Here is a 24,094-nt window from a genome sequence, read left to right as displayed (position 1 = left end):
ACATGAAAGTCCGAATGGAAGGGGTGGATGAATGAAAGTGTTTGTTTAAAGGGGTGATGTCATGCAACGTGAATCCTGACTACATTGATTTGATTAGCTTTTAATGTGCACAAGTTACTTCCCAAGATGTTGCACAAAACATCCTACTTTACATTCAACAGATAGAAAACATGGCTTGAAATGAAAATTCATTATTTATTATTATTAGAATAGGACAAATACGCATAGTCCTGGTTGGTGATATTTTCATTGATGAAAACAAACATCAGGCTATTTGATTTTTCATTCCATCCATCCTTTGATGTATTCTCGTTGCTTGCATTGCTGTTCTCAAGTGTACTCTTAGGTTAACCAAAGACTGTAATTTGTCCAAATGTGTCGATGTGAGTGTGTTAGTGGTGTACAGGTGACTAGTTTATTGTGTAGCCCGCCTGACGCCCAAAGTCAGCTGGCATAGGCTCGAACTGGGGTCGGCAATCTGCGGCCTCTGGAGCAGCTTTTTTGTTTTAATATGGTTTCTGTAGGAGGAAAAACATTACACAAACATTCTTAACGTTTTCCAATGCTGTAAAATGTGTAGAGTAAATATTAGATTTCAACATTTCTGTCAACGAAGATTTGGGTCATAGCCTGCGACACACGTTTCTATCAGCAGGATGGGAAACCAGGCAGGTAGCTGTTGTTAAAAAAAAAAAACGGCATTTCATGTACAAGGGTATTGCCAAAGAATGGGAATCTGGAGGGCAGAGAGAAGCATTTTTAGACAGTATACGTGAGCTACGATAGTTAACACACTGCAAAAGTGCGTCCCATGCCTTGATCATCTTAGGGGCCGTTATGACTGTTGCTCGTTATGGCATGCGTGTGTATACGCGCGTGCGGTAACGGGTCTATCTCAGGAGGCTGGTTGATCGAAAAGTAGATCTTTGGTCAAAAAAGGTTGGGGACCCATGATCTACAGGATGCACTGCAGGGAACAAAAACATTTAATCATGAAGATTCATTGTGTATTTGTAGCCAATTTAGTCATTTTGATAGTAGGCTAATATAGATACATACAGCATGTGTTGATTTCATAATGAGGCTTTTAATTTTTTGCTGCTCCAGACATATTTGTTTTTTGTTTTTGCTCGGTCCAATTAGAGGTAAGATCGGGCCTAAAAAATCCAGCCCGACCCGACCTGGCCCACGGGTATTAAAGCCCGACCCAGCCCGAGCCCGACCACTTAACTTGATTTGCAGGCCCGAGCCCGAAGCAAACCCGAAATTTCATATTTTATTTGTGAGGACTCGGGAGGAGGAGGGGTGATTTATGATAACAAATTAAAGCCTGCCTTTTGTAACGAAATCTAAGTTAAACAAGACTGTATTAACATTTACATCTTTCATATTTCTGTTTCTGTAGAAGGTACATTAACCGACAATTTTCCATCATTGACGGATTTTTTTCAAGGGGTGACGGGGAAAATTTAAGGCCGTCCGTCATTTTGACGGGTTGAAGATTGGGCCATTAACCACAGCAGCAGTACGTCCTTACGAATCAAGCGCGGCACTTTAAGAGAGAGAAGTAGAGAGACAAAGAAGAACAATGACGGGTGGATAATAGACAGAGACAGGAAGGAGTTCTTTGAATTGTCATTACAAGAGTTTAGTACAGTACGTGTTGTGATGAGTCGACTTCTGTTTCTTTGGGAACCACGGTCTCTCGTGCCAAAACTATTCACGGCCTCGAAACGCACTAAACATATATTTATTTTTTTAAAAGTCAGAGAGAGAGAAGCCCGGCCCGACCCGACCCGAACCCGAAGCAATGATTGACATTTCGGGTCGGGCTGGGCTCGGGCTCGGGGCGCCCGATCTTACCTCGAGGTCCAATATGGCTTTTTCAACATTTTGGGTTGCTGACCTCTGGGCTCGAACCTCACCTACAAGCCTGAGGACAAGTTGTACAGAAAATGCATTGAATGCTTTGCATGAAATGGGAGTCAATCATTGGTTGTGTAGAAGAGCCCCATAAAAAGTCATCTTAAATGAACACCGACAATAAATTATCAAGCGTTACCATTGATAAATTACAGAGATGTAAGTCAGCATTCAACCTAAATACAGAACACCCCACTCATGTACTTAACAGTTGCCAAGATCATCCTTCAAAACTGGCAAAAAAATTGCTCGATCACTCACTAGAATATTTTATTTTCTGAATATATTGGAATCTGCGATTGGCTGGCGACCACTTCAGGTTGTCCCCCGCGTACTGCCCAATGACAGCTGGGATAGGCTCCAGCACGCCCCACGACCCTTGTGAGGATAAGCAGATCAGAAAATGGATGGATGGATGAATATATTGGAATATAAAGAATTACAGCATGCAGGAGGACACTATAAAGGCCCTTAATGAAAGTTGCAGTTTTTATGAAGCCGAGATGAGATGTTGCAACAGATCTTCTGACTGTGAAGCAGACTTACCAACTATTATCCCATCAGGCAGCCATATATGTGATCATTCATTCTGAACCTTGCAATTGACAATCTCCTCTTGACATGTACATACCCAGTGCTGTCAACGAGGCACTCTAAAGTGGCCACACCAGCTGCTTGTGAAGTTGGATTTCTTTTTTTTTACTTTTTTTCCTTTCCTGGCATTTCTGCCATTCTCGTCATGACTTAGGTACACACGACAATGAGGCACTCAAAACCGGACTATGAGAAGGGGGGATGTGACATGAGAAGGTCGAATTTGGACAGGACACACAAGTGGCAAAGTAAAAGTCTTATATACAAGAATACAAGCCAAAATTGCACAACAGTCAGTGAATGGCATAAACAAAATAAAAACAGCAAGCAGGGGTGGACACAGCGGTAGAGCACCTGACAAAAAGGCCTGGAAGAACACAAGACATTCTGATGACGTGGCAGTGTCACTGAGCAAGTTAAATACTGTACTAAAATATAATCCATCCATCCATCCATTTTCTGATCCGCTTGTCCTCACAACGGTCACGGGGCGTGCTGCAGCCTTTCCCAGCTGTCTTCAGCAATAGGTGGGGGACACCCTGAACTGGTTGCCAGCTATTCGCAGTTAAAATATACAGTAATAATAAAATAATAAAAGACACCAGGTCACGCCCAACTCTGTGACAAAATAAACAAACAAACACTATCACAACAAAAGATGCATTTTCCAGGGTTCGGAATAGCTAGCTAGCTAACGGCATGTTGCAGTTACGACGAATAACGCTGATTCCTGTTCTTATGTGGTGGGAGAGGGGAAGTCATGTCAGACTCCAAAATGTGGCACTAGGCACCATTTCAGTCACTGCTACTAACTGAAACTGTAAAAAACAGTTTATAATGCTACAATGATTGAGAATTACATAGTTCTCCAACTTTGCATGTTTTCCGCAACTATACCCAAACATGTAGGATGTATTTAAGAAACCGATCTATGAATTCACTTACAGAGACCTTCACATTCTCCAGGAACAGAGTAATTAGAACTCCTTCTGATCTAATCATCCTCGCTGTACCTTAGGTTACAAACTAATTTCGCTTTGTTTTGGGCTCAAGTGTAAAATCGGCAACACAATCAGAATGGCCTGCCACCAACTTGAGTTGCACCGCAGGACAAACTCAGGAGACTAAATAGACGACTCTGAGACAGAAATACAAATGGAATTGTGGTTGTGAATGAAAAGTTACATCGATCGCCCCCTCATTAAAAATGGGTGGATGTGAGTCATGCAGCCTCGAGCATGATCAAAGTTTTATGCTCTTCCTTCACAGTCCAAACAGAAGCAGACGGAAGATCAGTGAGGTGGAGCCAGAGAACACACAAGGATGAAAAAGGCGGCAGACACCTGCCTATCTGCAAACATTTATCCTTTGCATTGCAACACTTGGGTGGAAGTTGCACAGAGTATTTTTCAGATGCATCATCTGTTTACTTGAGTTAAGTGGATTTTTTAAAATTTTATACTGTGTTTATGTTCTTAGTAATTCGGCAACAAGACCAGGTAGGGCAGTGCTCCTGCAGACATAAAACTACATTGATGTGACTGCAAAATAAACTTGTTTAATAATCTGTCTCCTTTATACACACCATTTGACCAAAATTCTTATGTTTTTGCTTACTGTCCTCGTGTTTTTTCAGATGAGTGTAGCCGTAACTGCCAGGGGAACACAAGTGGTTTTGACAGGTTTGTTTTATTAATTGAGCAGAACAAATTCTGCCTCGCAACAAGTTGGAAACGTGACAGGACCAAGACAAAGAATTATGTATAAAGGGCGGAGCTAGATGGCGACCGAGAAGTCATTGTTTATTCACTATGCACAGTGAGGAGTTTGTGAAATAAAATGCACATGTATACCAACCTTGCCGGACACACTCGTAATACATCCAGGAACAAATCTAGGTTAAAAAAACTACATTTAGAAGTGTGAAGAATTCAGAGATTACTGAGTCATTGTGCTTCCTATATATGATTTGAATGAATGAGCCGTTGATCGTTACGCCACTGACCCCAGCAACAAGACGCCTCGTTGACCCCAAGGGGAGGGTCGGAATTGGCGAAGCCCAAACGCAAATGGAACCCAACACCACGTGTAGACCAGAGCACCCAGGCAATCAGCCATGATGAGTAGCCGTTGGGCCGTGGATAACTGCAGGACCACAAACCCAAGAGCCTCAAAGTGACCACATCCCAGATACTCACTCTACCAGGGAGGCAAGCCCACTACCCAGCGTCAGCCATGCAGAGCTGATTATGTTAGTGCAGAGGGGATTCGGCTGCTGGCCGATCCATTGGACACAGGTTCTTTTTTTTTTCTCTATAATGTGGAATAAAACCCAACACCACGACATCTTTTCTTCACTTTATCACAACACAATACAAATTGATTCGGGCCTCTTTGTCCTTCAGACGTCTCTTCAGAGCTCTTGTGCAGAGGTACCAGGTTCAATTCCAGCTCCGGCCTCCCTGTGGGGAGTTTGCATGTTCTCCCCGGTCCTGTGTGGGTTTTCTGCAGGTACTCCAGTTTCCTCCCACATTCCAAAAACATGCATGGCAGGCTGATTGAACACTCAAAAAAAATGTCCCTAGGTGTGAGTGTGAGCGCGGATGGTTGTTCGTTTCTGTGTGCCTTGCGATTGGCTGGCAACCGGTTCAGGGTGTCCTGCGCCTACTGCCCGAAGACAGCTGGGATAGGCTCCAGCACCCCCCGCAACCCTTGTGAGGATAAGCGGATCGGAAAATGAATGAACGTTAATGAGAGGTGGGCAGTAACGCCCACATGTAAAACAGTAACAAAGAAAGCAAAATCCAGTCTGCGGTTGTAAAAGTTGGAGTGGTGAGACAGACCAGTGCCCCCCTGCTGTCTTCAGTCTGACCCTTTATATGGAACCAGCAACATAGATATTTGATATAACAGTTCTTTTTTGATGTTAAACATGTTGCGTGTGATAAGGAACAATAAAGATTGTCGCGAATCACAGTAAGCAGTGAATATTTTAAACAGTATGCTATGTTCTTTTTTTCAAGAGTTAGAACAGAGAAAATAACAAAAGAGGTGGTAAATCACAATAAGGGATGAATTTCTCTACAGTTAGTCATGCATGGCTCTCTAATTGTAATTCAATGACACTATACAGCAGAGGTGTCTATTACGTCATTTGCGATCTAACAGGCGCTTGCAAATGGAGTGTCAGTTGATCGCATGGCATTTAACTCGAGTCTCCCAGTTTTGCATTATTGATAAATTATTAATGTTAACAAAAAAGTAGACTCCTGCTTATCAACCGTTGTGAAATTTGTCACATGAATGGCATACAGGGCAGCCAGTTACAGTATACACCTGTTGCATGCCTCACCGTGCATGCGCATATCATGGGCCCAATCTGGCAAAATAAACAGTTTCTGTTCTGTTTTGGCAGCTCGAAACTTAACAGTAAAGTACAAAAGTGACCAAGTGAGCAAAGTGTTACCACAGTGCACGGGGAGAAGGTTTTTTTTTACTCTGTGGCGGGGCATCTCGGACTCGCTGCAGAATGAGCGGACTGGCGGGAGAGAAGTGGTGCACTCGGGTAAGCGCTTGCATTTTCCCCAATGCTGGAGAATGATCAGCAGGACAGAGTATCCGTCCACCTGTACACTGGTGCGAGGCTCGGGGGGCTCCGATAGTGTGTCGCAGCCGCCGGTTGGTGTGGTGGTGGTCTTGGTGTGAGCTGGTATGTCAGGCTGACCGGTGCATCATGACAGTCCATCCGCCGAGGAGCCTTGCTGGCTGACCGAAGGAGAGAATGGGGAGCAACATTTTAGGGCCATTGATAAAAACATTAAGTCCAAGTACCGTGCCAACATGACTGATGTTCACTGGGAGGTGTGTGGTCACGGCTCGCAATCAGCATCTCCTGTCTTGACTCCATCCCTGGCTGATTCCATTCAGCGTAAGTCATCGGAGTAAACTGAGGACAAAAAAATGTACAAAGGTTGTCTTGTGCAATATCGGGTTCATGCTTTGATGCAAGGTACACCCAAATATGTTCTAGATGAAAAGAATTATAAGTATATTCCATTCACCAATCCATCCATTTTCCGATCTGCTTTATCCTCACAAGGGTCTCGGGGGGGGATGCTGGAGTCCATCCCAGAATTCTAGGTATATTTTCAAATAAATAAATAAGGGTCCCCAGTGGTCCAGTGGTTAGCACATTGACCTCGCAGTGCAGAGGTACTGGGTTCAATTCCAGCTCCGGCCTCCCTGTGTGGAGTTTGCATGTTCTCCCCATGCCTGCATGGGTTTTCTCTGGGTACTCCGGTTTCCTCCCACATTTCAAAAAACATGCATGACAGGCTGATTGAACACTCTAAATTGTCCCTAGGTGTGAGTGTGAGCGCGGATGGTTATTGGTCTCTGTGTGTCCTGCGGTTGGCTGGCAACCGGTTCAGGGTGTCCCCCGCCTACTGCCCGAAGACAGCTGGGATAGACTCCAGCACCCCCCGCGACCCTTGTGAGGATAAAGCCGATCACAAAATTGATTTTTGGGGAATGTGGGAGGAAACCGGAGTACCCGGAGAAAACCCACGCAGGCATGGGGAGAACATGCAAACTCCACACAGGGAGGCTGGAGTCGGGATTGAACCCACAACCTCTGCACTGTGAGGTCGACGTGCTAACCATTGGCCCACCGGGCCACCAGTCAAGGCTTAATGAAATAAAATATTTTGTAAATATTCGGAGGGGCAGGGACTGTGCCATGGGACGTTGTCATATGAGAGCGTCTCTCTGCCACAAGGCACTCAGGCGACTGTCCACAAACGTGATAATGGACAGATTGCTGATTAAATCTATCAAAAGGAATCTACAAGAAAAGTGCTGTCATACGTTCCTACAGGAATCCCACTGAGTGTGAAATGATATTGGCCATGCTACAATTCATCAAAATATGGTACATAATATTTTTACAGATGAAAAACAATCCCCAGAATTAGAGATGAGATTTTAGTCATTCTTAGTCTTTAATATGTTTTTGACAATAAATATGACCTTTTTCACATCATGTTTCAAGAGTCGCTGATGGTGTAGTGGTACACTCTCCTGACATGTGTGGACAGCATGATCGGTTGTTGCTCGCTGACCGTGTGGATGTGGGTGTGAATGGTTATTTGTCTTTATATGTGCCCAACGACTGACTGGCGACCAGCCTTTCATCCACAGTCATCTGGGATAGGTTGCAGCATCCCTTGCAACCGACCCTGTTCAGGATGAGCGGTGTTGAGAATGGATGGATGGACATTATGCTTCAAGTAAATTGAGGTTCTAATGTCAAGGAAAAGCGGAAAGGGATGAAGAAGAGGAGATAAATGGCCATACTGACAGAGCAGGGGGGCCTTGATTTAGTCCAGATTTTATGCAAAGTTCAGCGATAACAGGCAACCATATGGCTGCAGCTGAAATGTCTTGTTAGGGAAATGCAAGGCTAAGGGCAAGTTTATTCGTGGAACACAATACTTACACAAGGCAAGTCAGTGTGCTTTTAAAGCTATGTGAAATCATTCCATAAAAAACAAGAATAATCATGAACTAAATTAAAAGCGAGGAGTAGAGAAGACTTACTGTTGTCATATGCACAGATGGGCTTCAAAATTGTCTGACTTGTGGCCTGTCTCGCATCTTCTGGAAGACTGTCCCAGATTTGAGCAGAATAAAGCTGAAAAGCAACCTTGCTGACAGACAGGTAAGGGAGTAAATCTCCAGGCCCATGTTAACCTGGCGTCAGTGAGACACACATCTGCGTACAACTTTTTGGTTTGTTAATCCGTGTTTTGTGACAAACAAGACACGGGAATCGTCCGTGCAGTTTGTGATGATTTCAGAAAAACAACTCTCCCCTGTTGTAAGTCTGATTGAGCACACATATGTTTTCTGAGACCTTTTCAGAATGAGCCTGGAGCGTTGCACCATTTCCATTGCAACTTTCTTTCACAGAACTCCCTCAAACAGTGACTTTAGTGGATGGGAGGAAGGAAAGGCTTAATGAAGAGGAGGTGACATAAGTGGATCACATCACAGCTCCTCTCTCGGCTTGTAGCTCTTGAACACGTAAATCACTATGTCTTTCCTGTGCATTAGTTTGATTGGTCATCAACTGGTGTACAATCAAGAACCAGCTGGGTCGACTCCTAATTCCCGTGGTGACTCATCACTAATTGCTGCATCAGAGTCTGAGAAATAAACTCGGATTAATGCGCATCATTACAGCTCTGGTGTCAAAAAATGCAATGTACTTGCAAAGTCCCATTAAAAAAAAAACAGCTTTCCTAGTGGCTGTTCAATCCAATTTTATGGCGTGAAAGTGAGTCATGTGAAAACCTCTTCCGACTACATTAGTTTTAATCTCATTCATTCCAAAGCTGCCTATAAGCTTTCCCACTGCAGTGAAACTTGGCACTGCGGGGTGGACATTTTAATCTTAAATAATTTCTGAAACAAAACACTACAGTTCACATGTTGTATGGTAATCGAGTGAATATTCTGGATGCGCAAATGTTTTGTCCTTATAATTGTTAATAAATCATCCGTGCATGTTCTATATTAAATTTTAGGGTCGCAGGTGAGCTGGAGCCTGTCCCAGCTGACTTTGGGAAGTACTCTTAGGCTTCTGAAAGCCACAATCGATAGTTGAACTCAGAACTTCAGAACTCCAAGGCAGATGTACAAATAACCACTCGTCCACTATGCTCGCCTTGTCAATAATTCAGCATTTAAAACCGGATTTGTTCATATATGAAGATATTCTTCACTTTTACATTCAAAAGCAGTTATTAAATTGATCTTCACGTTTTACCCCAAAGTAAGTAGAGCCTGAGCATTCCTTTGGGACTCAAATATTTCTTATATGAGACTGTTCAACTCAATTTATTGGCACTAAATACAAAAAGGAAAGTCCCACGGTTCAGACAGGTTTGCTTTATATGAATAATTTCTAAGGGCTATCACAGCCATGTAGGGTAAGTAAGTTACCTTGTTTTTTCTGTCTCCTTACAATGCCGTCACTTGGTTGAAATGCTCATTTAGTTTATGATGGAGTGTTATGAAAGCAATACTGTCTTTGTAGTAGCTGGTTGACTGGGATTCCACCCATTTCAAACGGATAACACATGAGTGACATCAATCATTGCTGGGTGCTCACTTTTAGAGCATATTTGGCATTGCAGCGTCTTTACAAAAAAAAAAAAATCATTGGAAAACAAAGGAGTTTGAAATATTTTTGATTGGATTGGGAGGATGGAGGAGAAGAAACTATTGATGTCATTGCAACACATTTTAATGCCAGTAAACTGTGAGGGTTCCCTTAACCTCACTATAAAGTTAATAGCAACAGCCAGTCACGCTAACAGTTGCTACCAAGCTTTCACCGCAGCTGAAATGTAACTTTCAATTCGATGTGGTAAAGACAAATAATATTCATTCTTCTTTTTCCGATCACATACGGGTGATAATGAGGCTCCAACGTAGCTGATTGTTTCGATTCCCAGTGTGCTATATTGAGACACCAATCAGCAGGGTGTCCATTTCTGGAAAGATGCGTTTGATGAAACAGGGGTGAGCTCCTCCATTGTAACTATAATTATCTGTTTTCTGTCTGTAGGTTTGTTATTGATGATATCAATACTCTTCCAATTAGTGCAATAAGAGGTGGCCTGACTTGCTACAACTCATCCTTGCACCTCCTCTCAGCCAGCTGTGACGAAACCTCCCGGCAAAATTCATTCAAAGACCTTTCTGTCACATAAATCCCTTCTCTTGATCCGTCACATCCATTTAACTTCAACCCTTTACTTTTTTTTGTTCAACCCAATCTGCACGATTAATATGGAGAGGCAAAATCACGTGCATCAAGAGGAGAAGATGATGAATGCAAAAGCTGTCAATCACCTCCCATTAAATCATAATGCCGAGTCGCTTGAAGGCTAGCGACTTCAGTCAAGACTCAAGATGCGCGCACGCGTGGGCCGCCCCTTTGAACCATTTCAAGCGTAACGTTGCGCAATATTTCAAGCGCATTAAGGGGATGGTGCAGCAGCTTTGATCTGGCTTTACTTTATTGGATGAATAAAAATAAAAAAATAAGAAGAAACAAGCCCCAAGAAAAGATAGAAGAATGACATTGTGCTTAAAAATAAAGTATTAATGAGGAAAAGTACCTTTGTCTGCCCTTTTATGTTGGAACCCTCAGGACAAAGATGAGGCGAGTTCATTGGAATGGTAAATATCACACACTTGCAAGAGTTCAGTGCGACAACGCAGCATCCTGCAGAAGCCCCTCTCGTGCGTCACTGTGAGCTAATTAAGGGTTTTGAGTTTGGGACCCTTTTGTTTCAGTCTGCCGACATAACTCACATTTGTGTTTAAATAATGCACAGTAGTCTCTTGCCAGTTGGTTACAGTGCAGATGTGACAGTTAAAAAAAAACAAAAAAAAAACAACTCATCTCTGCATGCCTGTTGCTCATGATTGTGTTGATCTTAGATGGCTGTTTCAGTCGACATGAATATTATTTTAATTTCATTATCAGAGACAACTCTGTAATGTTATGCAACCAAATACACTTTTTAATACACTATGCAAATAAAACCATGATATAGTCGAGACATGTGGAGACCGTCTACAGTAATAAGATGAAAGACTCAACTTTATTCCACATTGCCTCTCTTGCTGCAAAGGCAGAAAATACACACAACTCCCCACTGGTAAGCAAAAAGCCGATTAGTGACGTTGCATTCTAATCTTTCTTGAATTATGATATCCATAGAAATGTCTGTCTCCCTGCACTCTCGCAGCTCCGAATTCAGTCTATTAGTCAAATTCATCACAAGGGAAAATTATTTAGTCATTGTATTTATATATTTTTTAAAAAGTTGAGCGGCTTCTGGCAAAAACAAGACTTAATATATCTGCTTTGGGATTTCAGCTGGGGGCGGCACGGTGGGCGACTGGTTCGCATATCCACCTCACAGTGCAGAGTTCGTGGGTTCGATTCCGGCTTCGGCCTTCCTGTGTGGAGTTTGCGTGTTCTCCCTCGTACCTGCGTGGATTTTCTCTGGGTACTCCGGTATCCTCCCACATTCCAAAAACATGCTTGGCAGGTTGAGGGAAGACTCGAAATTGTCCCTAGGCGCGATTGTGAGTGCGAATGGTCATTTGTCTCTGTGTGCCCTGCGATTGGCTGTTGTCTCCCTGCACTCTCGCAGCTCCGAATTCAGTCTATTAGTCAAATTCATCACAAGGGAAAATTATTTAGTCATTGTATTTATATATTTTTTAAAAAGTTGAGCGGCTTCTGGCAAAAACAAGACTTAATATATCTGCTTTGGGATTTCAGCTGGGGGCGGCACGGTGGACGACTGGTTCGCATATTTTGTGACTTTTTTGCTGTTTAGCATTATGTGCCCTGCGATTGGCTGTCAACCAGTTGAGGGTGCACCCTGCCTACTTCCCTAAGACAGCTGTGGGATAGAAAATGTGGCGGATTAGAACATTTATGGATGGATGGATTACAGAGGGCTGCATTTACATGGAAGTCTTTTTGAGCATAACACAGTTTGTCAAAATATCAAACAAAGTTATGAGGGTGAACTGTCTGTTTTTGTGACTTTTTTGCTGTTTAGCATTTTTTTAAGTGCACTCAACACCACTGGTTCTGTTTACCTTCACATATTTATCTGCATGTATGATTATGCTTCATGCCGCGATTAGAAGAAAACATACCTGGAGTCAGATCTCACATCAAATCATTTCATCTTTAAATGTGTAGATGGACTTTTAAGCATCTTGATGCTTCTGTAAATGTGAAAATGAATCTGCGACCATACTACACATGTGTAAAAATACAAAATTTGTGTTCAAAGACCCACCAAATTCTAAGTTGGATGACATTTCTTGAGCAGGAACTGGGGTATTTTCAAGGTGAAAGGAATTATGTCCGCTTCAAAAAAGGAGTCAGTGTTATCGCAAAACTTTCAGGCTTCTGCGAGAAAGAACAAAAATTGTAAGTAAAAGCCTATGAGAACAGTTCAAATTTGTGGTTGATCAGTGATGATTTAAATGACGGCAAATGTGTGATTATTCTCACATTATATGAGATATGCATGTCAGATCAGAGAAAATGTTTATTCTTCCACTAATGCTTTCAGGAGGCCCTTCCTTGTAAATGACTCACTGATAGCCGTTTCAAGTTTTTTTTTTTTTCGAGTCCTGAGGGGTTTTATTGCTGAAGGAAAACCGTTAATGGATACATCTCGTTACCACAGGGAGGGTGCGGCAAAGTTTGGAGGTCAGCAGTAGAGATTTTTTTTTAAAGAACAATGTTATGTTGTTTCTGTCATTTTCATTTGAAAAAATGAAACAGACTTATTTTAGTAATAAGTCTTCTTTAATTATTCGTTAATAGCTATGAGGAGATGCACCCTCCTACTGTATTGTCAGGTTCTGGACTGAACCGAATAATGTTTTTGGATTCCAGAAATGCAGGCTGAGACAAAGTGCGACAAAAAAAACATTTTTTGACAGAAAAGCACACCGACAAAGTACAAACAGAAATCTCTGGTCACAAGGAACCAGGAGAAACAATGCAGAAGCAAAAAGCGCTTGCAAAAGGCAAGGTACTGGGGAACACCAAGAATAAACAAACGAAATGTGATGAACCCAATACAGCGAAGCCAAAGATCAAAACTAATAAGAAAAAAATAATACTTACAAACAAGAATCTATGAAATACGAGAGCAACTATGGAGAGATTCAGGGGGTCTAGAAAACAACACAACAGCGACCAAGGTCAATAATCTGACAAGACTTTGGCAGTCTTGAAATAAACGTCAGGCTTGATTGGTAACCGCTGAACAGGTGCGCCTGCTGGCAGGAAACACCCTTCATTCCAACTGGGGCTGAAAACAAAACAGACAGACACTACACGTATAAGCAGGCAGTTTTCAAATGTGTTTTCTACAGTCTTTTTTTGTACTCATCTATTATCCATCCATCCATTTTCCGATCCGCTTTATCCTCAAAAGCAGGGGTCCCCAACCTTTTTTGTCCCACGGACCGGTTTATGTCAGACAATATTTTCAGGGACCGGCATTTAAGGTGTGGCGGAAATAATACAACAAAATAATATGGTATGAGCTGCTTGAAAACTGTGGTGTTTTCGAAATATAACAATAAACACAAGGAGCGTCTAATCTGGCCGCAACACTCTGATCGCGATGGTAATGTTTAATGCCTTCAAAATATGATACAATGCAAATTCAAAGTGCATGAAAATGACGACTCACCACAGCCCCAAGCTTGATTTTTTTGCAACCAGACGGTCCCATCTCGGGGTAATAGGAGACAATGACACCTCAAGTGTGTTTTTTATGTCCAGTCTACTAATATTCAGACATAACTTTCATCCAGTTGTCTCGAACGTACTTTTAAGGCCGCCGTCATTTGCGATCTCCAGCAGTTTTTTTTACTCATTTTGCGAGCTCTGGCGTTTTGTTTTTAGCGTAATCGGTCACGTGACGGAGAAGCGTGGCTTGACGTGTGTCAAGCGTGACACAGACGGGTGTAACGGAGAATTCGGTAATTTTTCAAAATAAAACATCTTTCGTATTCCGAAATAAATAAAACAGAATAAAGGCAAGTTCTTTCTGTGCGGCCCGGTACCAAATGCCCTGGGGACCGGTACCGGTCCGCAGACCGGCGGTTGGGGACCCTGCTCAAAAGGGTTGCGGGCGTGCCGTGCTGCAGCCTATCCCAGCCGTCTCCGGGCAGCAGGCAGGGTACACCCTTAATTGGTTGCCAGCCAATCGCAGGGCACACACAGACAAACAACCATCCAGCTCACACTCACACCTAGGGACAATTTCGAGTGTTCACTCAGCCTGCCATGCATGTTTTGGGAATGTGGGAGGAAACCGGAGTACCCGGAGAAAACCCATGCAGGCACGGGGAGAACATGCAAACTTCTCACAGGAATCGAATTGAATCCCCCACCAGTGCACTGTGTGGCTGACGTGCTAACCAGTCGAACATATCCCTTACAATGTAAATAATGCATCGCAACATATCATAAAAATCACCACATACAATGAAAATATGCACTCGGCTGAAAATACAAGTAACAAATGACATCAGAGCTCGCATCAGTTTTGAGACGGATAAAAGCATGAGCCTAGCCTAGACTTGTCCAAAATAAGACATCTTTATTTCTGCACAAATTAGGATACTTTTGTCATTCACCATTTGCACACCTACAGCACAAACGACAGAATCAAAAGTACTGTTTAATGAAAAATGGCATGTTAAATATTCCAAAACAAGATAAATCGTCATGCTATACACCCACATGTCAATTCAGACGTGGGGAAGTTGACAAGCTTTAACACCAAAATGAAGCCGAAGCGGTGTACGGTACTTATGTGATGAAACGTTGCCATCTTCTGGTAGCAGGTAGTTAAGTGTGTGTGGAGTACAACAATTTGGTACAATGAGTATTGCAGTGAAATCACACTCAAAAATGAAAAAAATGCACCAATTCTTACTCTAAGTACTCTATGAAGCGGCAAAGAGTTTTGCTGGCATGATAAAGCATTTTTATTGTTTATGAGAAGTCATTATATGCATGAATACAATATGCAGGCACACTTATGTCCATTTTACATAAAAATTGAAAAGTTCCATAATTTTGACCATCCATCCATCCATTTACTATTGCGCCTTTCCTCATAGTCAAATAAAAACAAACAACCATTGATAGTGACATTCAGACAGCTGTCTTGGTTTTGGACTGTGGGTGGAAGCCAGAGTACTTACTGTATATTGTGATTATATCCAAAGTTAATTGTAGTGTATTCATCCATCCATCCATTTTCTGATCCGCTTATCCTCACACAGGTCCCGGTGGGTGCTTTAGCCCATCCCAGCTGTCTTCGGGCAGTAAGTAGGTGGGGGACACCCTGAACCGGTTGCCAGCCAATCTCAGGGTACACAGAGACGAACAACCATCCACATTCACACTCACACCTAGGGACAATTTAGAGTGTTCCATTCACCTGCCACGCATGTTTGTGGAATGTGGGAGGAAACCGGAGTACCCGGAGGAAACCCACACAGGCACGGGGAGAACATGCAAACAAGGAAGGCCAGAGCTGGAATCGAACCCTCTGCACTGTGAGGTTGACGCGCTAACCACTGGACTACCGGGCGTCCCACAGTGTATTCAATAATATTGATTTTTTTTAAGTGATGCCGAGCCGTGAGTATTCAGGGGTTTCACTGTAGTGTAGTGGAGGAAGCGTCTAGAATTACTCCCCTCCTTGGGAAATTTAGCTAGCGATATGTTTACATTAAAAATAAGCGTTTTCATATACAGTAAATATTTGCAATACGTTTACATTTACTGTCACTGTCTGTATTAGTATGCTTCCATCTGTAAATAGATGCAAACACATTTTGCAGTCAGTGGAAAAGAAGGTTACAGTCGGTCAGACAGGTCAGGTTACATTTGAATTTCAAATTTAAATGTGGATGAAATCCATCCATCCATTTTCCGATCTGCTTTATCCTCACAAGGGGCTGCCCTTGGATAAAATGCGTTTCCATTTACACCAGCTTTTTGGCTCGGTACAAGTAGCAGTCATATTGAACACAGAACCAAATAACATGTTTTGCTCGTAGATGTGCATGATGGATCATTTTGAAAAACGTCATCGCCAAGAAAAAAATGAAATGGAAAAGCTGTGTGGGTTTTTTTTTTTTTTGGTTGTTGTTGTTTTTTTTTAATAAATTAAATTAAGTCGTTGATGGTGTCATGGTACACTCGCTCGACTTGTGTGCGGGCAGCGTGGGTTCAGTTCCCACTCAATGACAGTGTGAATGATTTGATTTTGATTTGACTTTTTATTAGGTCTCCCATAGGAGAAACTTGTCTCGGAGGACAGTCCCTCTGTGCTGCTACATACACTGAGCAAAAAACATACACATACACAGCACAACATAATTAGGACAATTACATACAAGACAAGACAGTATACACTCTACACACATTGGATACTACATTACAGTCATATGCACCCCCTCACCCCGACCACACACATGTCCTTCCATCTGTCTGCCTCCCTCTAAGTGTTTATTGATTAAAATGATGAATGTGGGTGTGAATGGTTGTTCGTCTCTACATGTGCCCTCTGACTGACTGGCGACCAGTTCAGGGTTTACCCCGCCTTTCACCCAAAGTCAGCTGAGATAGGCTCCAGCAATTCCTGCGACCCTCTCCAGGATAAGTGGGGTTGAAAATGGATGGATGGATAGATAAATGAATAATTCAAATGTAATTAATGTAATTTCTAGATACTATTTCAGTGATTTCAGATTTATTAATACCCTCATTTTTAATTCTTCTCTATGTTGGCATACAAACATGCTTAACCACCAAAATAGTTTTGGAGTTTTTTTTATGTCATTCAGCATGTAACAATCCATCCAAGTGGGAGATGCAATTCATGTTCTCCTGGCTTAATCTTCAGAAATGCTCTGCGGATAATACTGCATGCTGCATGCACTCACTGGTGATGAATCCTATACTTTCGCAAAGATTGTCATTTAAGTGGACATTTGTTTTGTGCTTCCTGGGAAATAATCCATCAGTAAGACCGTAACATCATTAACAAAATGAAAGATGTGCAAATTGCATGTTAATTAAATAATTAGTTTAAATATTCAGCTCAGAACACAATACAAAGAATCTGTAATGTGTAGTTCAACACTGGCAGAGCCATGGGTGTCCCTTTTTGGAATAGTCGGTCTGTTCAGTAAATAAAGCAAACTAATTCAGGATTCAGTAATTCTATTGATAAAAACTAGAAGTCACTTGAAACTAATCTTGTGGGGTTTTTTTTTAGCCCATGAGGACAAACACAAGCTCAAGAACGTTCCATCTGCAGTGGTCCCCAACTCATTTTGTATCACGGATCAGTTGAGACAAGTACATGGTGTTCGCGGACCAGCGACCTTTTTTTTTGTTCACTATTGCTGTTAAATTGCCAGCTTTAAAGCATTGATACTGCCAAAAGAGAAAATTGCATGGATTTGCTAATCTCAACCTTTTACGATACAGTGATCCCTCACTAATTCACGGTTCACTTATTTGCGTGTGTGTGTGTGTGTGTGTGTGTGTGTGTGTGTGTGTGTGTGTGTATTTACGTATTAAAGTACTTATGTGCATGTCCATATATGTATATGTGTATATATATCTTTTGAATTTTGCATATAATCATAATGCTGTGCAAATAAAAATCAAATGTAAAATGTTGATGAATTTCTTTATTGAATCTGAACCTTACATGCTACAACCTGGAGGGTACACGCCATCAAATCATGCTGGCACTGCTGGCCGACAACAGAATGAAGATTTGTTGTTTTAAAAATGTGCACATTCTTCCTGCAAACTTGATTTTCAAATTAAGAGTGGTTCAGATGCACTTGAGCAGGTAGGAATTGCAGTTGGCTCCTCTGCCGCAGTCGCAGAGCTTCCCAATTCGCGGCCCAAACTTCATGGCACACCGGTCGCCCATTCCACACTAAAGGTAGAACATAGACGATAATAACACACACGCAGACACGCACAGACAAGTTAGTGTATTAATGTCGTGTATAAATGTGGGAAATGTAATGAATTTCACCATTAGTCAGTGAAATAAACATTTCCTCTTCATCTGCTTGATTTGCAACTAAGTTCTGTCTGTATTCGTGTCAAGAGGATTGGGAGGTTGTGTATTTCTTTCTTTCTGTCTCAGCTAATTTAATATGGAAAGCAATTTAAGTTGTTCTGTAACTGCGCTCAGAAAGTCTGTTTACTTTATCTTTTAATTAGGCAGGCAGTCGCCTGGTTTAATTAGCAACAATAGAATAATGAATGAAACATCGCCCCAAATGAGTATTGACTATCAGGTCGCTACAATGGATTCAGCCTTTCATTACAGAAAACAAGACGGATTTGTGTAAGGGGCTTATTTGCATAAAAGTGTCAATACACCACCTTACCAGAGGGATGTTGCCTCTCTTCTCTGTGGAAATCCGATTATGCATCCTGCTAAGCAAAACATCCAGTGCTTCGACCTGCACAGTAAGATCAACAGAAGAGAACACAAGGTGAATTTATGTGGAAGATGGGTCAAAACGAAATTGTATGCACGTTCATACAGAGGGCGCTTGCCATCAGCGGGTCACGCAACGTGAGGAATGAAATTCGTAAATAAAGTAATTATTTCAAGTTGGTTGTGCAGAACTGAAAATGTTGTTTTTAATTTTCTGAATTTCAATTAAAACTTGACCTTCACTCAATCGACCCAAATTACGTATAGCACGTCCATTTGAAGGGATTTTTAGGGGAGTCAATAATGCATAAATATTAGCTTTTAAGTATTCCAGATTTTTTTTTTGTAAACTATTGCTGTCATCAAAAGAAAAGTATATACAGTACAGTTTAAGTATACATTTTGTGCCCCGGATATGCATGCACTGAGAAAGAGTACAGTATTAATTAATTTGGGGCATTCAATATTTTGTTTTATGAATAAAAAGAATGTATCAACAGAACATCTTATTTGTCCTACAATTGGCTCCCAACCAGTTCAGAGTGTACTAAATATGGGAAGCACCAAAATTAAAACAAGCAAACAAACAAACAAACAAGGCGCACGAACCAAATCTCGGTCTGTTCCTGGTTCGTCTCTGTCTCCTTCCAAGTCCTCAACAGACACTTCCTGGGATGTCTGGCTGTGACACAAGAGGACCAGCAGACTGACCACCAGCAGCCCGCGGAAAAGGGCAGAACTCTGCATGGATGTGTGGGCGCAGAAGTGCCGAGGTCGCAACGAGAGAGGAGGCGGGACGAGTGGAGGAGCACAAGACGTGAACAGGTCCACATGTGAAAGTCCATCCGTCGGATGATTTCTGTCCTCTTATACAGACTGGTGGCCCCGCCCGAAAGACCACTGCGGCAGGCTAAATGAAGTGTTCTGCCTGGAGGGTTCTCGTACTGAAAAAGGCCTGGGACACGGGGAGGACGACTATGAGGAAAAACATCATGTTTTACCCATCTTATGCTGTCATCATCATCATCATCATCACCATCATCATATTCAAATGAGGATGTTATTGGAAGATGAAGTTAGTGTATTAGGCAAGGCAAGGTAGCTTTATTTACAGTATATAGCACATTTCATCCACACGCGGTAGCTCAATGTGCTTCACACAAGCAAAGGCACAACACCTGCAAGCATTTACAAACACAAGAGTTAATGACATTCAGAAGCAAAGCAGAGAAAACAAAAGTAGATTATTAAAAATTATTAAAACAACATACATTGACAACGTTAAAACACATTAATAGAAAACTTTAAAATAAAACAATTAAACAAAGAAATAAGAGTTTTCTAAAATACCTGTAAGTAAAAGACTTAAAGGACTTTAAAATGTTTAGATAGCCTTAATCATAGGTATGGGGGGGGGGGGGAAGCAAAATAGTTTTAACCTGGATTTAAAAGCATTTAAATTAGGGGCTGACTTCACTTCTGTTTGCAGCTTTATGTGCAGCTCAACAACTAAATGCTGCTTCAACATGTGTGCTTTCAATTCGGGGCTCCACTAAGTGAACCCAGTCTGAATCCAGTCAGAAGACCACTACAATTATCAAACTCGCTGGAGATAAAAGCATGATTAAGATTCTCCTGGTCTGCTTGGAATAAGTAATTATTCACTCTGGATGTTCTTGAAGCATATGCCAAGGTTTCTGACTTGTTCTTTGTTTTTAAAAGAATCTAACTGTGCGCATGGGTGGAGTTTCCTTTCTTTTGGTATTTTGGTAAAAATTAGTTTAACAGGTCGTTTGCACCTTGGTGTGCCATTGTGAGATGGAATGTAATGTTTTCCCAGCCAATCCTCATATTTAATCAAATACACCGAAATCACGTTATACCACCAGCGCCACTATATACACCTTGTTTTAGGTACCGGTAGTTTCAAATTTTGTCAACTTCTTTCTCACCAAATTGTCAGGTGCGCCGGCGGTATGTGATAAAAAAACACCCTCGGTCCGCTGAAACGCTGAGCGACCCGTAGCGCGGTTTACCACTTAAACAACTACTGTACCCTTATCTAGACTTGCCACGGCACGAAAATGGGGATCCATCCGTGTTGCTGAGCACAGTCTACTTTTGGTGACCAAATTGTCAGGTGCCCTGTGGGCGGGGCAACTTGGTGCACCGGAATGCCCAGATGCATAATGCGATCCGAACACAGTTTTTCTTTTTAACCATGAACAACTAGCTCTGTTTTGTTTTGGTTTAGTTGAAGGAAATTTAGGTCCATACAGTTGTGAATGTATTTTAAAATGACACAACACCTTAATTGAATGGTTGTCATTTGGGGGCATTGATAGATATACAGTACTGTACAACTGTATAGCCATGAGAACAAACATTTGTATTTCTATTAGACAAGACAAACTTACAACTCTGCAATTGGCTGGCAACCGGTTCAAGGTGTCCCCCGCCTACTGCCCAAAGACTGCTGGGATAAGCTCCAGCACCCCCCGCGACCCTTGTGAGGATAAAGCGGATCAAAAAATGGATGGATGGAAAATTACAACTTCAAAGAGAAAGTTGATATACTGTAAATTCTGGCATCTTGTTTTTTGTGAGATGGAAAAAAAATAACAATTATAAACAAAAATAAACAATGTTTTGACACTTTTGTGTCATGAATGGACATAATGAGATTGTATCCTATTTGAAAAGCCTCCACCTAATATTACAGGTCCGATAAAGATTGGTTTTGTGTAATTATGTTTTGGCCCTTGGGTACAGTGACAGCAGTAAATCCCTCACTAGGTCTCGCTTGATGTGCCACCAATCACGTTAGCCTCCATGATAATTGCTCCCATCAATAACTAGTTCCAAGAAATGAGCCCCAGAAGCTTGAGAGAGAGGGGAATGTGTATTCAGTAGCAGATCTGTAAAACAAGCAGTGTGAGGAGGAATACAAATTGCAATCTCTGAATTTTGGCCAGATGTGAATTTGATTGCATACAGGCAGAAATCTTTGCTCGAAAATGTAAACAGAAAGCCATATCAAAACGAAAGAACAGTTGTTCAACAATATCAAAAAGGAAGTTAATGAGTGGGTCAGACCCACATTCCAGATGTTTCAGGTCCGAAAAAGAAGAGCTGTGGTGTTGGTTTTTAAAACGTATACTGTACTTTATTAATGCTTTTCACAGTCTCAGCCAATACAGGTACGTCCTTCTCCGTCTCCGTGCCTTCTCTTCTGTCATTCCACTCTAGAGGCGTTCAGGGACCGCCTCCAAAAAACGTAAATTAACGATAACTTAAATGACACAAAGAAAATCGAATATAATCGACCAGAACAAAAAATCAAACTAGGAAATCACAAAATAATTTCTATGTGTGTGTGTGTGTGTGGGGGGGGGGGGGTTAACACGCAACAAAGGAATAAATAACATAAACAATTCTGACAGTCCAGTCTCCTACACAGAAAACATGTTAGGTTAATTGAAGCCTACAAATTGGCTTTTTGGATAATGAATGTGAGTGTAAGCTTATGTTAAATTATCAATTATTTTCATTTTATATTTGAGCCTTATATTCTTTTATGTTATAGTTATCTAAATTATATTCTGTTTAATAATTGTTGAAACATTTTTATGTTGCTTGCGTCTGATTGGCTAAAGAGAAGCAGGAAGTGTTTTCGTGACTGAAAGGGGGTTGTGTTCTCGTTCATCTGTTCGGAGGTGCAGTCGTTTTTTTTTTCTTTCTCCCTTTAATAAACTGCATGAAAGGATTCCATCTCTCCTTTTGTCATTCGTAAAGAAGAGCCATCCACTGAAAAACAACGAACCCCTCAACTTACATGAGTATGAATGTTTGTTTTTCTGTGCATACGTTGGCAGCCAAAGCAGGGTGTACCTGTGTACTTTGTTTTGCCCCAAATCAGTTGGGATAAACCCCAGCTCATCTGCAACCCCAATGAGGAAGTGATGATGTAAGTGATGAGATAAAGCTGAATGACGGAAATGCAACATGGTAACGTTCGTTCCAAATTGAATGAAATGGTCGTATGATTTTATGTGCTTAGTGATTGCAAAAATAAATAAACAAATAAATAAAATGTAGAGCAACATAATCGTTGACATTTACTTTATTTCAGGATTTATATTTGAATGAAGAGAATTATGTGCTGTTCGTGGATAAATATATTTCTTGTTTGGGACAAAAAAAAGTATCACATATGTTGCAGCTCCGAAACAAAGAGAGCTGTCGTGCTGTTTTATTTTTAAAACATACACTATTAATACGTTTCACACTGAAGCAGATACACACACGTCGAGGTTGGACGACGCGCCTTCTCAACTGCCGTCTGACTCGAGAGGCGTTCAAGGGCCGCCTCCGAAAAAACGTAAATTAATGATCACTTCACTGACACTCAGAAAAGTGAAAATAATGCAACAAAACAGAAAATCAATTGAATAACATAAACAGTCTCCTACACATACTCATGATATTTTGTGGTCAAAGACCAGTCTGTTTGTTGTGTATGCTAGCAGGCAAGCCATTAAGTTCCTCATTGGCGTGATGGGCATTGGCACAACAATATTATATTTCCTGAATCATGTGGAACAAGTTAAATAGAGAAGCAGAAAAGGAACCAATATCACTATGGTATGGTTTCAGATTGACCTGCAGTGAGAGGGTCAACAGCTCAGCAGGTGTCACAGGATTCTTGAACAAAAAACGGAACCTGTAAATTAAGGTTAGAATTCTTGTGTAAAAATTAGTTAAAAAGTGGCATCGCGAAACACAGCTTCCCCAAAGATAGGCTTTGATGTCTTTCATATCTAATCCAGGTAAATGCTCAAACGGCTTTGATAAATGCAACTTTGGCCTACGAGAATGACCTTCAGCTGAACATCAAGGATAATGAATGCATCAGAGATAGACAATTTAAATGATTGAGGGGGCCACAAATTTTTCATCAGTGCTACTTGGGGGGCCACAAAGGACCATGGACCCCCTACCACATGTATGAAAAAATGCCATTTGAAATGCAATGGGAAAAATATATTTTTTTGTAAATCTCCAAAATTCTCAAAGCACGCGGATAAAACTCCAATGAAGATTCTCCACCAAAAACAGTAAGTCCAGACCCCCCCCCCCGACCCTCCCAAAAACAAACAAAAAAAAATTGAGAAAATAAACGTACAATGTCGTACATGGATGGGTTTAGCGTGTTTAATCAGGTAAAGGTGAATGTCAGTGTCACTCTCTCTCTCTCTCTCTCTCTCTCTCTCTCTCTCTCTCTCTCTATCTATCTATCTGTATGCTCCCTGGACACTCTGGAGGAGGTGGGCAACAGGAGGATGCTCGCTAAACTAAAAGCTATGAACAGTCCCTCCCACCCCTTCCAGCCCGCCCTGACAGCACTGGGTAGCTCCTTCAGCCAGAGACTGTTCCACCCGGGCTGCAAGAAGGAG

General features: G+C 41.6%; 1 protein-coding gene across 1 annotated transcript; it reads right to left on the bottom strand.

Moving 5' to 3' along the window:
- Positions 1-17,845: 17,845 nt before the first annotated feature.
- cartl (cocaine- and amphetamine-regulated transcript-like) lies at positions 17,846-19,762 on the bottom strand. Its single transcript, XM_019867233.1, has 3 exons — positions 19,248-19,762; positions 18,586-18,660; positions 17,846-18,122 (listed from the first exon to the last, which is right to left on the bottom strand). Exons 1-3 carry the CDS (start codon positions 19,383-19,385, stop codon positions 18,015-18,017), a joined length of 321 nt encoding a protein of 106 aa, XP_019722792.1. The 5' UTR covers positions 19,386-19,762; the 3' UTR covers positions 17,846-18,014.
- Positions 19,763-24,094: the final 4,332 nt, after the last annotated feature.

Source organism: Hippocampus comes, unplaced genomic scaffold (genome assembly GCF_001891065.2).
Source record: "Hippocampus comes isolate QL1 unplaced genomic scaffold, H_comes_QL1_v1.1 scaffold2, whole genome shotgun sequence".
NCBI lineage: Eukaryota > Metazoa > Chordata > Actinopteri > Syngnathiformes > Syngnathidae > Hippocampus > Hippocampus comes.
Note: the sequence above shows the minus strand (reverse complement) of the source record. Positions and strands in the feature narration are given on the sequence as shown.

Coding starts and splice junctions, on each gene's coding strand:
- cartl (XM_019867233.1), bottom strand. CDS start 19,385: ATGCAGAGTTCTGCCCTTTTCCGCGGGCTGCTGGTGGTCAGTCTGCTG. Junction 18,661..19,247: donor CAGGAACAGACCGAGATTTG/GTTCGTGCGCCT, acceptor CTTACTGTGCAG/GTCGAAGCACTGGATGTTTT. Junction 18,123..18,585: donor AGAGAGGCAACATCCCTCTG/GTAAGGTGGTGT, acceptor TTCTACCTTTAG/TGTGGAATGGGCGACCGGTG.